At 42.2% G+C, this 17,445-nt stretch overlaps 1 protein-coding gene across 1 annotated transcript in view; it reads right to left on the bottom strand.

Annotated features, from left to right (window-relative positions):
- The window catches only part of kirrel1b (kirre like nephrin family adhesion molecule 1b), a 90,911-nt gene that overhangs the window by 61,429 nt on the left and 12,037 nt on the right, over window positions 1-17,445 (bottom strand). The window contains exons 4-9 of the mRNA XM_060905395.1: window positions 16,400-16,557; window positions 15,700-15,850; window positions 15,290-15,395; window positions 15,050-15,198; window positions 3,463-3,590; window positions 2,267-2,393 (exon numbers count right to left, since the gene is read on the bottom strand). Coding sequence (XP_060761378.1) covers window positions 2,267-2,393; window positions 3,463-3,590; window positions 15,050-15,198; window positions 15,290-15,395; window positions 15,700-15,850; window positions 16,400-16,557 — 819 coding nt within the window. The remainder of the gene's footprint in view (window positions 1-2,266; window positions 2,394-3,462; window positions 3,591-15,049; window positions 15,199-15,289; window positions 15,396-15,699; window positions 15,851-16,399; window positions 16,558-17,445) is intronic.

Raw genomic sequence — 17,445 nt, 5'->3', positions numbered from 1 at the left:
AGTACGGGAAGGAAAGCGCAACGTTAGGCTGGAAGGTTTGACCATCAATTACTTTCACTTGGTCAAAGGTGTCTCAGAGACTCGTCACACGCCTGCTCTGATAGGAAGTCTCCTAAGGGATTCCCCAGAGAGGGAGGAGGGCTCTCCCCAGTCTGTGTCATCATGATGCAGCGCTGATGCAGGCGTGCCTGAGACTGCCTCCCCAGCCAGTATTGCAGCGGAATCCCCCCAGGATGTGCTACTGCAGGACTCACCCACTATTATTTGTTTCATTAATATTTCAAACCCTGGCCAATTGGACCCCAGGATCAGTGGATGAGAAAGACTCGGACTAACCGCGGTCTCTACGCTATGCTTTTCTCCCTGGAAGTGGATAGTGACAGGCATCAGCAGATATTTGTGTACATCACCGTGCACACATTTAAACATTTAACCTTCATCACACGTGCATTTCCCAGTGCCACGTGTTGAGTTAGGCTTTGATGTATGGAGGTCTGATTACAACCTGAATCCACCAAAGCCTGATGTATACCCCCTTGAATACTCACAGTTATCCTGTACACCCCTACTTAATCAGGGGAAGCCTGAAGCACACTGGTGGCACAGACACAGGAGGATAAGGGAGAGTAGAAACACAAGGATAAACACGGGTGTGGGGAACGGGTTTTGGGGGAACTAGCCCCCGTATCCGTGGGGCTGGGATAGGGGAGGGGCGAGGCAAGGGAGGGGAAGAAGGAGAAAGCAAAAGTGAGAGAGAGGAAGTTGCAGCACAGCCTGCTTCTGGATACACTGTTAGATGATCCTCACCCAGTTGGATTGCCTCCTCCAGTGACATTAGTCGGTGACACCGGATCCACGCTGATATCCCACTTGGCAGCTGGGCAGCGAACTACTCCAGTGTCACTTGCTCGAAAATGGAATCAACTTCGCCCTCACTGGCCAACAGTCACTGCTGGCAGGCATCTTGGAGCTGTTGGGTGAACGCAAACAGCCAGCCCACTTCGATGTAGGTCAGCAAGCAGAAGCGCTGGCACTGCTCTTCTGGGCCGCACCTGACATGCTGTATGATGGCTCTCTTCAGGTGGGGGTACTCCAGCATGTTGGTGACTGGGAGCTGTTGAGCTGGGTTTCCCCTGACAGAAGGGGCAGAAGGCAAGCCACCCACTGAGAGGTTGGCCATGAGCTTGCCTCCGCAACACGATTAAACAGCTCGAGGAAGGCGTCAGGGTCATCCTATGGGCCCATCGTCACCAGCTGTATGGGCACGCTGGACACAGGAACAACTGCTGGAGCACCCGCAGACTGAATCCAGCTTCATATTGCCTGCTGGTCCTCTGCCTGAGCTTTGAGCAGAGCCTGGAAGCGCCAACCCTGATCTACTGTCAGTGCGACGAGGGCGTGCTGCTGGCACTGGAGGTCTTTGATGAGTGTTTGGAGGAGCTCTTTGACTGGTTTGGATCCCATGGTGGCATATGTTCCTCAGTCCCGGGTTTCAGCCAGTAATTCGACACAGGTGCACCTCATCAAGTTATCTGCTGGTTCAACCTGCCTCCTCGCCATTCACAGCCAACGCTCGACCACGCCCCCACTGCCACAGTTTGTTTTAAAAAACTTCAAAATGATGTGAAATTATGATATAGTTTCACATGGAAAATAATCCAAAAATCTGAAAACAGTCTAGCACTCAAGTCTCCATCAATAAACAGCTGACAACTTCAACAAAATAGACTTCATGTTAGAACTATAATGATTTTCCTGGTTGCACAGTTGTACTTTGTGACTATATAGGACACAGTTATAGAAGGAAGTTATTTATAAATCATGCTGTTACCACCCAAATGAGAATGAGCTCTCATTTGAGTCTGGTTCCTCTCAAGGTTTCTTCCTCATGTTGTCTGAGGGAGTTTTTCCTTGCCACCATCAGCGCAGGCTTGCTCATCAGGGATAAATAAATTTATTGGGGATAAAATTGGCTCATATGTTTAAAGTCTTTAATTTTCTGCAAAGCTGCTTTGCAACAATGTCTGCTGTTAAAAGAGCAATACAAATAAACTTAACTTGAAAACTGGAAGCAAAAAGCAAAGTGGAAGCAAAGTGGTTTCCACTTTGGGTGGAAACCACTTTGACCACTGTAACATTTGTACAAACTAACATTTGACTCTTGTTTGCAGGTTATGAATCCTTGGATAAGAGCATCTACTAAACAACTAAATGTAAAAGAGAGAGAGAGAGAGAGAGTGTGTGTGTGTGTGTGTGTTGTACTAACCATTGACTGTGAGTGTGACCTCCGTCTCCCCAACACCAATCCTGGGTACGATGGCTTTACACACATACTGTCCTGCATCGGACTGACTCACTGACTTCAAATACAACTGATTATTATTACTCAGAACCTGCCAGGGCAAAACAAGAAAATGACTGTGAGGACTTGGAAAGATTCAGTAATATAATGTGGATAGCATAACATTTAGCATGTAGTGCAATATTTAAAAATAATACTTATTTTGCCCAAGTTATTTTGACTACTGGCCATTGTAAATTATTGGTGGTAAAATCAGTGGTAATTTTAAACTCATATGACCTCCATCTATTACTTGCACCTGCCATCATATTACCAAGCATGTGTTTTGTATATCTCTTTTCAGAATATCTTTATATTGCGAACAACTGATGTGAATATATTTTATTAATGTTTTACAAATGCATTGTTCAAAAACATGTCCATTCCCATGCATTAATTAAGATTACTTATAAACAATTAAATTAAAGATTTAATGACAATGTATAATTTTGATTAAGAAAAACAGTGCAGTCCATTCGTGTACAGTGATACAACTGCTTAGTTATTCTTATGTATAATGTTAAAGTGAAGATATCTTTCATTTGAAGGCATTTATGCCTATATTGAATAACCCTTCCCTAAACTTCTGGATCAAAAGTAAACAGACAAGTTATGATACCAGTCATGTTATTAATACTTTGTTCTCAAATGCTGGATATTCTTTTTACTTTCACCTGCAGCCAAGACACAAGTTTACATCTTGAGCATTTCTTTTCCCTTTTCTACTTTTTCTTTCAGTTTTCATCTAGTACTGGTTACCTTGTAAAAAATATTCATCTTGATTTTGTCTGTCCACAAAACAGCTTAAGGCTTAGATAATAGCCTGTCATTTCTGTTTTGAAGCTTAGCAGTGAACATTTGCTAGCATGAACACTTCTTTGGTACCTCATACCTAAAGACCTTCTTTGGTACCTCATACCTAATGCCTAATACTCTGAGATTTTGTTAGCTTTCTTGTAATTTTTTTAAACCAGAATGCTAAGTAATTACAACATAAATCATTGTAAACTCAATAACATAACTATAATTACATAATTATAACTACAGACTTTTTAAAACTTTGTAGAATGTTATGTTTATTGTATAGTATTTAGAAGTATAGTATAATAATGTTCATGTACCATACTGGAGCCCTTTTTTGTCCAGGTGAGTGTAAGAGGAGGATTTCCTGCCCATTTACAGTTCAGTGTTACATCAGAGTCCACATCTACAGTTACAGGCCTTGGTTCCACTACCAGGATCGGACCAACTGGAGAAAGTGGGAGACATTGATATTTTTATAGAATTTGTGTAGGACAGAGTTTATGTAAAATAGAAAGAGACAGTAAAACATGGAAAACAAATGGGCAGCTAAGAAAATAGAAAATTATTTATTTAAAAAAAAATATCTGAATATATTGAATTCATCAGTAGATTCATCCAGACTACAAAAGTACTGACGGTCTGAAACACATGGCAACTCTCTGATAAATTATATAAAAGAATAAAACTATATACAATATAGTACAAAACAAGTAAGATGTTTTATTAAATTAAAAAATAGGCATGGATCCCAAACTGAAGATTTGGAACCAGAGGGTTGAGTGAAAAAACAATTATACAGTGGATATAAAAAGTGTACACACCCTGTTAAAATGATATGTTTTTCTGATGTAAAAAAAATGAGACCACGATAAATAATTTCAAAACTTTTCCCACCTTTAATGTGACCTATAACCTGTACAATTCAATTGAAAAACAAATCTGTTAGGGGGAAAAACATAAAAAAAAAACGTACAATAAGCTGGTTGCATAAGTGTGCACACCCTTAAACTAATACTTTGTTGAAGCACCTTTTGATTTATTACAGCATTCAGTCTTTTTGGGTACACACCTGCCATCAATTAAAATGACTCTGATTAACCCCAAATAAAGTTCAGCTGTCCTAATAGGATTTTCCTGACATTTACTCAGTTGCATCCTCCAGCAAAAGCCATGGTTCACAGACAGCTTACAAAGCATCAAAGGGATCACATTGTTGAAAGGTATCAGTCAGGAGAAGGGTACAAAAAAAAAATTCCACAGCATTACATAAACAGCACAGTGAAGACAGTCATCAAGAAGTGGAGAAAATATGGGGCAACAGTGACATTTCCGAGAACTGGACATCCCTCCAAAATTGATGAAAAGACAAGACGAAAACTGGTCAGGGAGGCTGCCAAGAGGCCTACAGCAACACTGAAGGAGCTGCAGGAATTTCTGGCAGGTACTGATTGTGTACTACATGTGACAACTATTTCCCATATTCTCCATATGTCTGGACTATGGAGTAGGATCACAAGACAGAAGCCTTTTCTTACAAAGAAAAACATCCAGGCCTGGCTAAATTTTGCAAAAAAACCCCCCATCAACTCTCCCAAAACCATGTGGGGAAAATGTGTTATGGTCTGATGAAACCAAGGTTGAACTTTTTGGCCACAATTTCAAAAGGTATGTTTGGCGCAAAAACAACACTGCATATCACCAAAAGAACACCATACCCACGGTAAAGCATGGTGGTGGCACCATCAGGTTTCGCGGTTGTTTTTCTTCAGCTGGAACAGGGGCTTTAGTCAAGGTGCAGGAAATTATGAACAGTTCTAAATACCAATAAATTTTGGCCCAAAACCTTCAGATGTCTGCTAGAAAGCAGAAGATGAAGAGGAATTTCATCTTTCATCATGACAATGACCCCAAGCATACATCGAAATCAATGAAAGAATGGCTTCACCAGAAGAAAATTAAAGTTTTGGAATGGCCCAGCCAGAGCCCAGACCTAAATCCAATTGAAAATCTGTGGGGTGACCTGAAGAGGGCTGTGCACAAGAGATGCCATCGCAATCTGACAGATTTGGAGCACTTTTACAAGGAAGAGTGGGCAAATATTGCCAAGTCTAGATGTGGCAGGCTGATAGACTCCTACCCAAAAAGACTGAATGCTGTAATAAATCAAAAGGTGCTTGAACAAAGTATTAGTTTAAGGGTGTGCACACTTATGCAATCAGCTTATTGTACATTCAATTGAATTGTATAGGTTATAGGTCACATTACAGGTGGGAAAAGTTGTGAAATTATTTATCATGGTCTCATTTTTTACATCAGAAATACCTATCATTTTAACAGGGTGTGTACACTTTTAATATCCACTGTACATACATGGGTGCAAGTTTTCCGGCATGTGCCGGAAGCTCCGGTTTTTTCGGTTCTGAAAAAGTCATTTTTCCAAATCGTGTAAATCCATTGAGATTTTCGGGGGGGGGGGTTAGGAGTGGCCCTCTCACTGTCTCACTCTCAGCATATTACCGGGTTACCGCGGTACAGTCTCTGCACGAGACAAATCTTTTCATCTCGTCTTCGCCACAAACCTCATTCAATTTATACACCGCTCACCGACGAGCGGTCCTGACTAGCCCGTTGTTTCACGGTGTTATACATGTGTGATATCATGTTTCACGCACGTAGCATTGTTCAACCAAATCAACACAGCTATTCCCAGGAGTCGCCGTTTCTTTTGGTGCAAGTTAGAACGGTGCTTTTGATTGGCTCACTGTTAACTGCCGTCCAATGAAACTTCAGCTTTTATAATAAGCTTTATTTCGCTTCCCTCCCTTGTGACAGATCCACGTGCTTTGCCTCTGGTTGCTGATCAAAATATGTGAAAATGAAGTTTTTATCGGAAGGCTCCAATACAAAAGAATTAGAAAAGACGTCTAGAAATAAATGGAGATGGGAATGGTTAAGCGAGTGTGACAAAAACGGTGACAAATGGGGTATATGGCTGAGAAAATTGGACGTCCCGGGAGTTGCGTATTGTGACTGTTGTTCAAAGACTATCAAGTACGGCTCCAGCGGGAAGAAGGGACTTAAAAGTCACGCCGATGAGACTAATCACTTTTCTGATTTTTGTGCTATGTAGTAATAAGTGAATTCAAAACATTTATTGGTGATTTAAATTGTCATCTGATATTGTGTGATGTGCAAATGCAATGTGCTTTCTTCTAGAATTGAAATTATTCATCACAAGTATCTGCTTTTATAAACATGTTTTTTTTTTACATTTGATTACCTTTCAATTATTAAATAAAAGTAAGGTAGGTCGTGAAATAAGTTTGTTAGCTTTTTTATAATCTTTTCTAATGTGGTTGTTACGTTGAAAACTCATTTGTAGTCAGTAATGGATTATTAAATATAGTTTTGTATATGGAAAAAGCTGAATCTTGTTATTTGCTAAAATCCAGGAGTTTCTGAGGACATCAAGACATGTGGCCCCTTATTTTAACTCAAGCTGTGTATATATTGTAAAAAAGGTATCACAGCAAAAGCATATTAAAAATGGTTGTTTCAACATTTAAATTAGTAGTTGCTAGATGTTTTGAAATATCAAGCCTTGTACTTGAAATATTATTTCAGATGAATTGATGAAATGTATTAAACATTTGATGTGAATATGCAAATCATATAACTATTAATATTATAAATGTTTGCATGAAATTGCATGAGAGACAACCATTTTAACTTCTCATCTCATCTCATTATCTCTAGCCGCTTTATCCTGTTCTACAGGGTCGCAGGCAAGCTGGAGCCTATCCCAGCTGACTACGGGCGAAAGGTGGGGTACACCCTGGACAAGTTGCCAGGTCATCACAGGGCTGACACATACTGTAGACACAGACAACCATTCGCACTCATATTCACACCTACGGTCAATTTAGAGTCACCAGTTAACCTAACCTGCATGTCTTTGGACTGTGGGGGAAACCGGAGCACCCGGAGGAAACCCATGCGGACACGGGGAGAACATGCAGAAACCACACAGAAACCACACAGAACCACACAGAAAGGCCCTCGCCGGCCAAGGGGCTTGAACCCGGACCTTCTTGCTGTGAGGCGACAGTGCTAACCACTACACCACCGTGCCGCCCCCATTTTAACTTGTAATTTAAATTTTTTTTTTCGAGCCCTAAGGGGGGCTCACCCCCCTTTGTAAACACCCCCTTGAGTTGCCCACTGAGGAACTCCAGCAACCAGTGAGCCTCCGCGCTAACAATGGTGGCACGAGTGGAGAGGGATGGGTCAGAAGAAGGACTAGACTACTAGAGATCCAGGTCGGGGCTCTGCACCATGAATACCTCTCCCTGTATGTTACCCGAACCTCTAATCATGCTATTGTCTTAGTATTTCCATGGTTACAGTTGCATGATTCCTTAATCTCCTGGCAACAAAAGGAAATTTTGAAGTGGTTCTTGTGCTGCCACCAGAACTGCCTGCAACTACCCCAACTCACTCTGGCTTCCACCATCATGGAAAGCCCTTCCCCTGGAGGCACTGAACAGGTCCCAGCCTCCTATTATGACCTCAGTGAAGTTTTGAGCAAAGGTACAAAGCTAGCGGACTACCCCCTCATAGACCCTATGACTATGCTATTGAGCTCCTTCCTGGCACTACCCCTCCACGCTGCCACATTTACCCTCTTTCTAGAACCGAGCAATCTGCAATAGAGGAATATGTACAGGAGGCTCTTCAGCAGGGTTATATCTACCTCTCCAGCATCCGTGGGGTTCTTCTTCATGGAGAAGAAAGGGGGAGGCTTTTGGCCCTACATTGACAACAGAGATCTCAATGAAATCACTGTCAAATATCCGTATCCATTACCTCTGGTCTCATCAGCCTTAGAAAAACTTAGATCTGCATGTATCTTCACCAAGCTCAACCTCAGAAGTGCCTATAACCTGGTGTGTATATGGGAAGGGGACAAGTGGAAAACAGCATTCAGCACAACTTCTGGTCACTACAAATATGTGGTCATGCCATATGGACTATCTTGCATGCCCAGTGTGTTCCAATGCCTGATCAACGACATGCTGGGATGCTATGTGATCACTTATATTAAGGACATCTTGATTTACTCCCCAGATGAAAACAGCCACCATGTGTATGTCAAGGCAGTACTTGGCAGACTCCTGGAGAACCAACAATATGTTAAGGCAGAAAAGTGTGAGTTTCATGCGTCCAAGATCTCATTCTTAGGATACATCATAAGTGCCGACAAGGTTAGTATGGACTCCAACAAGGTATCTGCCGTCACCTCCTGGCCCATGCCCACCTCTGTCAAGGAAGTCCAAAGATTCTTCAGATTTGCTAATTTCTATAAATGATTCATTATGAGTTTTAGTACTATTGCTGTACCACTCACCACCCTACTCAAAAAGAGCCCCAAGAACGTATAATGGAACCAAGGGGCAGAAGAAGCTTTCACCTGACTCAAATCTGCCTTCACCTTGGCACCTGTCTTGCACTACCCAGACCCCTCGAAATATTTCACCATCAAGGTCACCATCAAAACTTCTGAGACCTGAGTCAGTGGAGTTCTCTCCCAGTGCTTTGGAGAGAAACCAAGCTGTTTCCAATAGCATTCTTGTCAAGAAAACTGACACCTACCAAACAGAACTGTGACTTTGGGAACCGAGAACTGTTAGCTATAAAGTTAGCCTTGGAGTAGTGAAGGCATTGGCTGGAGGAGGCCACTCACCCATTCATTATACTCATGGACCATAAGAACCTGCAGTATCTCAAATCTTCAAAACATCTGAATCCACCACAGACACAGTGGGCACTGTTCTTCACCAAGTTCAACTTCACCATCGCATACTGTCCGGGTTCCCAAAACACTAAAGCAGATACTCTATCTCGCTTGTATGCCTCCATCAAGACTAGTCCTGAGTCCACACCCATCCTGCCGCCCAAGTGCTTTGTGAACGTTCTCTCCTGGGAGATTGATAAGGAACTGGCCCAGAACCAACCCTGCAACCTGCCCAGAAACTGTTCCCCAGGACTCACATTTGTCCCATCTCAGTATTGAGGCCACCTGATCACCTGGGCTCACTCATCTCCAGCCACAGGACACCCAAAGGGCAGACGCATGTACCAACTCATCAGAACCAAGTATTGATGGGAGAACATGAGAACAGATATTAACCAGTTCATATCATCCTGCTCAGTTTGCGCACAAGCCAAAGTCCCTTGAGCTCCACCTGTAGGTAAATTCATTCCATTGCCCATACCCCAGAGACCATGGTCCTAGCTAGCTATCGACTTTATCACAGACTTACACAGATCACAAGGCAATACAGCTATCATGGTGGTCATAGACTGATTCTCCAAGGCACTCAGACTCATTCCCCTGCCCGGTCTACCCACAGCCCTCAAAACAGTGGAGCTCATATTCAACCAGGTGTTCAGGTACTTTGGGATCCCTGAAGACATTGTGAGTGATTGGGGACCCCAGTTCTCATCCAGATTGTGGGCCAGTTTCATGAATAAGCTCGGCGTTTCAGTGAGTCTGACCTCAGGACACCATCCTCAGTCTAATGGCCAAGTGGAACATGCCAACCAAGAAATGGGTTGCTTCCTGAGAGTATTCTGCCTCAAAAACAACAAGGACTGGTCCCAGTTTCTTCCATGGAGAGAATATGCTAAAAACTCCCTCAGCCACTCAACTCACAATGTTTCACTGCATCCTAGGATATCAGCCTCCATTGTTCCCTTGGCACGACTCACTCACACAAATCCTTGTTGTTGCTACCTGGTTGAAGAGGAGTGTATGGGAGCGTGTTCACCAATGTTGTGAACGAGTGGCCAGTAGATACAAGCAATATGTGGATAGGCACAGAGGAGAAACCTCTGTATATGCACCAGAGACCTACATAACCCCAACACTTGCAAGAAGCTCAGTGCCAGGTACATCGGTCCCTTCAAGGTCCTTCACCAGGTCAACAAGGTATCGTACAAACTGGAGCTGCCACCACACTGCCATTTATCACCTATGTTCCACGTATCCTGTCTTAAACGTGCCATCCCGGGACCATTAGCTGAAAATACGCCCACCAATTGAACTCCCAGCTCCAGTGGAAAGAGAAGGAGGACCGGTGTATCAGGTACATAAGATCCTCAACTCCTGATGCAGGGAAGGAAACCTGGAATATTTGGTGGATTGGGAGAGGTATGGTCTGGAGGAGTGCAGTTAGGTACCTGCCAGGGACATTCTAGACCCTTATTAACACAGCAATATCACAGTCAGCACCCTGAAAAACCAGTACCAAGAAAGCATGGGTGCCCCAGGAAGGATAGCACTCCTGGAGTGAGCACCTTGTCAGTGACTGTGTGAGTTTGTGCCAGCCTTCAAACATGGCCACCACGGATTACAACTCCCAGGCACCACAGCGCCATCCTTCTCCTGAGTATTGATTGGGAGCACACCTTTTGTCACAGTCCGGTCCAGTCCATCCATGCCTTAGATTGTGGGACTTCCATGCCGGATCCAGGACAGGAATTCAGTCCTGCCTTGCTGAAGGCCATTTCCTGAAGCGGTACTCCCACACCTGCTACCACTCCTCTCCCATCAGCCAGGGCTTTTTAAGAACTGTTTGGAGCTACTCCATTTGCCAGACTGTCTCTTGTAGACTTTCCTTGCCTTGATACAGCTCATTGGTATTGTGTCTTCTTGATTCCCCCTGCCTGAATTTTTCCTTGTTTTTTTGTCAAGTTTTTCTGTCCAGTTTTTTGTCCCTGTTTTTGCCTGCCTGTTCTTTTGAATTGTGTCCTTTGCTACCTCTGTCTGGATTTCCCTTGTCCCTGTGTTCATCAGTTTTTGTGAAGATTTTTCTGTCCTGTTTTTTGTCCATGATCGTGTCTACTTGCTCCTCTGTGTTTTTGACCTCCTGGCCTGTTTTTTGACTAACGATTTTTGCCTGAGCCCTACTGTACCTTTTGCCTTTCTGACATCTACTTCATTAAAGAAGTTTTCTCTTTACACTGCCTGTTTTCTAAGTCTGCTCTTGGGTCCTCACTTCACCTCAGTTCACCATTCCTGACACCTTTCCTCATCTAGCTCCCAATATAAGCACGCCAAACACTCCAGCATGTTGCAAAGTATCGTTCTGCGTCTGCGTACCCGATCATACCAAGCCTTTGTTGTTTTGGCCTGACTCCAAGTGATTCTGACCCCTGCTACATTACTCACTTGACTCTGAAACTATTGTTTACCTCTGACATCCCGTTTGCTCATCGACCAACCCTTAGTATGAACCTGATTCTGATTCTCAACTCTAAATTTGGATTTGTTTACCAGTTTGTGACGCATCTGCTCTCCCTTGCATTTGCGTCCGTAAGTGCCGGCACTCTGACTATATTTAGTATTATGCAAACATCTTAGGCACATATAAAGAAATTCTGTAGACCAAAAATGGCTTAAAAACAATGAAATTAAATGTTTCAGCATTTAAAAAAATACTATAAACAGCAGTATGCCATAATAAATGAAGCAAAGTCAATATTTGGTGTGAGACAACCCTTTACTATAAAAAATAATAATAGTCTCATGGCGTATTCACACCTACGTTGTTTGGTCCGGACCAAACGACCCAAATTTCCCTTGGTCCGGACCTTTTGGGTTGGTCTGAATACAAACCACCGAACTCTGGTCCGGACCAAACAAGCGGACCGAGACCGAGCTGCAAGGTTGGACTCGGTCCGGACCAAAGGAACCCTGGTGCGGATCTTTTGGAGGTGTGAAAGCAGACCGGACCTAATCCGACAGTTTTGCTTTTTTGTACCTCGGGAGCTTCCGTCGTTTGTCGAGCATTATGGGAAACAGAGTCTTGACACTCCACCGCAAAGTGCAAACACTGTTTCGGTTGTCAAGGGAACCTTACAACAGTCGTTCAGTCATTCAGACCAGTGGTAGGCTAGACTACAGAGTACAAAAAATGAGTAGGGGGCAAACGTGGGCCGAGGAAGAAACGCGTACCCTTGTGGAGATATGTATGGGCAGATGTCCACATATCTGAGCCTTTGGAGAGAACACACAAAAATGCCGACGTGTTTGCTGTATTCAGTGAGAAAATGAAGGAGAAGGGGTTCAAGCGCTCCCCAGAACAATGTCGGCTAAAAGTGAAGAAACTCCGTCAGACCTACATTAAAATCAGGGACATTCTTTCAAAAAGTGGCAGTACTAGCGACGCAAAAAAGAAATTCATCTATTGCGTGAAGAGCCAGAACTGTCACAACATGATGTGCGTTCATCAGCGCTATCCTCCATAGCCGCCTTGCCCTTTGTCGTCGTTGTTGATAAATTACTTGTACAACAGCATAGTAATCGCACAATTGTGAAAACAGTAAAAACTGGAAAAAACATATAGCTTTGATGACATTAAAAAGAATAACAGCACGGAAAGCCTCCATGACTACTTTTGAACTTAACGCTTTGTGCGCGTGTCGTCTCTGACCAATAGCTGAACGACCTCAGGGCGCGTGGCTTTGTTGACAGATTTTGGTCCGCTTACTAAAATGTACAGTGTGAAAGCGAACCGCACCAAAATGAAAAAATAAAAAAAAACATTTGGTTCGGACCAAAGCAAGTGAACTATCGAACTATCCTGGTCTGAATACACCCTCAGGTACAATTAGTGCAGTTTTATAAGGAAATGACCTGTGGGTTTTACTGAGCATCTTGCAGAATCAGCCACAGTTCTTCTGGACACTTTGACTGTCACACTTGCTTCTTAATTTTGCAGCAAATCACAGTTGCCTTCATTATGTTCTCTCTTTTTTTTTTAATCTGAAAAGTGGTTTTGTATGTAAATGTTCTTCTCAGATACAAATATTTTTTTTCCTGTATCATTTAAATTTGTACTGGAAAACAAATGTTTGGAACTCTAAACATTTTTTCTACTGACTCAGTAATATAGAAATCATGAAATAAAAATCTATACCAAAGTTTCTATGAAAAAATAGAGTGCCTAAGACTTTTGCACAGTACTATAGATAGATAGATAGATAGATAGATAGATAGATAGATAGATAGATAGATAGATAGATAGATAGATACTCATATACAGTGTCCTCCATGATTATAAGTACTCTTGTAAAGATTAATCAAAAGTGTTAGAAAAAATCCAACTTTTGGTGAAGTCGCTTCATATCACACTGAAAAAAAATGAGAAAAATCCAACCTTTAATTGAAATAAATTAACTCAGAGAAAAACAAATCCCTTTTCAAGAAATAAATTATTTTCAAAAAATTGTGCCACTATTATTGGCACCCCTGGAAATTATACTGAACACAATGCAACTAAAGCATATTTCCCATTTAAAATGTACATTTCTGAGTTGATTGGCGTGTGTAGGAACTTTCAAGCTGTAATCCATGACTTCCTGATTAACTGGTGTACAAACATGAGGTGACAGAGGCTAAATTCCCTCAGTCATCCATCAACATGGGAAAAATAAGAGAACACACAAACCAAATGAGGGAGAAGTGTGTTGACCTTCATAAGTCAAGGAATGGTTATTTTAAAAAAAAGATACTTGCCAAAAAATGCTCATTTCTCCTGTTAGGGCAATTAAAAAAAAAGTGGACACCAACTTGAACTGTTACAAACTTGCCTGGAAGAGGACCCAAGTATACTTTGCCCCCATGTACAGTGAGGAGGATGGTAAGAGAGGCAAAAAAAAGAAACACACACACACACACACATATATATATATATATACATATTTAAAAAAAAAAATCTCCTTCTCACCCCCGGCGGGGGGGTGGTATCCATGTCATCCTCAAGCTCGGGTCCTCTACCAGAGGCCTGGGAGTTTGAGGGTTCTGCGCAGTATCTTCGTTGTTCCTAGGACTGCGCTCTTCTGGACTGAGGCTTCAGATGTTGTTCCTGGGATTTGCTGGAGCCACTCTCCCAGTTTGGGGGTTACTGCCCCAAGTGCCCCCACTACCACGGGGACCACGCAACCCTTGACCTTCCACATCCGTTCCAGCTGCTCTTTCAACCCTTAATACTTCTCAAGTTTCTCATGTTCCTTCTTCCTGATGTTGGCGTCAGCTGGGATCGCCACATCTATCACCACCACCCTCTTCTGCTCTTTGTCCACCACCACTATGTCCGGTTGGTTAGCCAGGATCTGTTTGTCAGTCTGGAAGCTGAAGTCCCACAGAACCTTGGCCCTGTTGTTCTCAGCCACCTTCTGTGGTATGGCCCATTGGGACTTGGGTACTTCTATTCCATACTGGTTGCAGATGTTCCTGTATACTATCCCAGCCACTTGGTTGTGCCTCTCCATGTACGCTGATCCAGCTAGCATCTTACACCCTGCTACTATGTGCTGGACTGTTTCAGGGGCTTCTTTGCACAGTCTGCATCTTGGGTCTGATCTCAGTCTGAGATGAAGCTACTTCAACATGTGGATTTTTTTTTTCTAACCATTTTACTAATTTTTACAAGGGGTGCCAATAATCATGGAGGGAACTGTAACATAAAATTTTATGAAAAGGTGTGTGTTATGTAGCATATCTCATGTGTTCAGTATACATGTAATATTTATTTTGCTATAAATTCATGAGTTGCCATGCAGTACATGCCGTGAACCTTGAAAATCATAATTGTACCATTTTGAGTGGATTTATTGAAACAGCAGTATCATGAAGCTGCATTATACCCAAGTGTGCTACATGTGTAAGAGATAAATACGTTTAAAAAAAAAAAAAAAAAAAAAAAAACAACAATAGATGCAGAATAGTCTAGCTGAATTAAGTGATAGATGGAAACATGCATAGAACAGAGGAAAAAGCTAGATAGATGGATAGAAGTATGACCAGCTGGACTGGTGTTTATAGAGAGATGTCCGTACAGTGTACATCCACCAATATGCTGACATTGGTGCTGCCCACAGCGTTGAACACCTGGCAGGAAACAGGCTCAGTGAAGAACGAGTGATCAGCTGTAGTCACGAACACACTCTCCCTCGCTCCCTCCAGGATTACTCCACCTTTGGCCCACCTATAACACACAGTCATTTGACACACTGCCTCACTCCCTTTAGGAGTTCTCCACATTTAGCCACATACAACTCAATCAAACTCACACTGACCTGTAGCCCATGATAGGAGGGTTGGCTGTAGCTTGGCATGTAAATGTTACTCTCTCTCCCTCTAGAACTGAACGAGGCTCAATCGATAATAAAACTGTGGGAGCATCTAGAAAGAGAAGAAGTAAATAAAAATAAGGAAACCTGTCATATATGATTCCTAACCAGTTCAAGACACTTTGAGGAATATAGCTATCACTCATCTGTAGCTGAAAAAACATACTGTTGGTCAAATGTGTGGCATGTGGATGGTCATGGGGTCTCACATGTAAAAACTAATTAATCTACCTATGAACACACACCCAGAAAGAAGGAATGTTGCTATCCCAGTCCTGTATAGACTAAAACAGGGAAAAACACTGACCTGTACTTCAGCACTGAGAATAAGAAAACACACACACACACAGACTCACGGTGCACATTGAGTGTGACACTGGCTCGTTTGCCCAGTGGCACAGCCAGATTGGAGGCGACACAGGTGAAGTTGTGTCCAGTGTCTGTGTCTACTGGCTGAATAGGTAGGAAACTGCGCGTGGTTACTCGCTTCCTGTCAGGTAAAACCTCCTGAAAAAGAGAGAGAGAGAGAGAGAGAAAGATGTATCATATAAATAGTGGTAGTTGTATGCATAGCAGTTTGTGTAGCAGTTTATTAGTCTATTTTGAGTGTGCAAAGGGATGAAAAATGAATTTGTCTGTCACGTCAGTATTTCCCAGAACACAATGCAGCCTACAAACATGGCAACCCTGACAACATCCTACAACCACAAACTCTGCCACATTCAAAATCACCATCATACTGATCACTTGCACCTGCACACAATCACAGCCACAGTATTTAAGGACTTCCTCACCACCACATCATTGTTATGTGTCTTTATTAGCAGTTGCTAACATGCCTTTACACTTTGCTACTCTATTTTGAGTTCTGGTCTGGTTCTCTGTTTTTTGACTTGCCTAGTTTAGGTTGCTTGCTGATTGCTCTGTTTCATGTTCCTGATTTTTGTTAAACGTATTGGATTTGTTGCAAGCTTTTTAAATAAAGCTTTTGTGTACTGCACTTTTATCTGGCCATCTTGCCTGACGGTGTGTGTGTGTGTGTGTGTGTGTACCCACAGTGCTAGTGTGAGCTCCTTCCACTATAACGCCATCTTTGTACCACTCTATGGTTGAAAGTGGTTTGGCCCCTCGGGAAATGCATGTCAGGTTGTACGAGATTCCTGCTGTCAACAAAATCTCTGGAGCACCTTCTATCACTGGATCGTCTGGGGGAACTAACAAGGAAGAACAAGAGATCACACTTAGTCATCATATTTTGTCACATAAGCTCCAAACAGGCATATGCAGATAAGTATATGATATACTCCTATCATAACTTTAAACAAATAAAATATTTTTATTGTAGACCATTGTTCAGTGTTAAGTCCCTGCAAAATGTACTCACTTTCCCTGTTAAATGTCTGTCCCCCAAAGATTTAGTATGTCGATATTCAATAGTTTGAACTCTTTATCACAAGATGTCAATGAAAGTATAGAAAATGTGGAGGACTGAAGCTTTGCTCTGAAATATGAGCTGAATATTTGTGGTGGACTATGAAAACCATCCATGTAGTCACATTTTGACAATTTCTATTATCTGTAGTTCTGAAAATTTACAGATTTCCCTGAACTGAAATGTTTCTCTTTCACATGTATCTAAAACACGTTTTAAAAAGCTTTAAACCATTTTGAATTCTGGTTACACCCAAAAATTAAAAAGAGGAAAATTGCATGGGAATTACCCTGAAAGACATCCTGCTTATCTCTATATTTCTAAGCTAATTTACTTACTGAAAAACATCAAGTTAAAAAGTTAAACAAAAATAGAAAAGGAAATGAGATCATTTAATTTTGTAAATATGAACTGATTAGGCTTACTGTATGTCTGTTTCATTATGGCATGTAACCAACCAGAAATTGGTCATACTGTGAGAATATTACACTTTGGGCATGTGTCCATATAGTGGTTTTCTCTGGCAGAAAAGCAATGGCCTCAACCCAGCACTCAGTTTTGTTTCTATGGCAACACCATCCTGACAACATATCACCATTCTAACTGCAATTGCATGATAGACTAGCATTGTCCCTTTACTTTTTATCTTTTAGTTACTCTTAGGCTTGGG

The sequence above is a fragment of the Neoarius graeffei genome, chromosome 23, assembly GCF_027579695.1.
Source record: "Neoarius graeffei isolate fNeoGra1 chromosome 23, fNeoGra1.pri, whole genome shotgun sequence".
Classification (NCBI taxonomy): Eukaryota; Metazoa; Chordata; class Actinopteri; order Siluriformes; family Ariidae; genus Neoarius; species Neoarius graeffei.
This window is presented reverse-complemented; position numbering and strand designations above follow the sequence as displayed.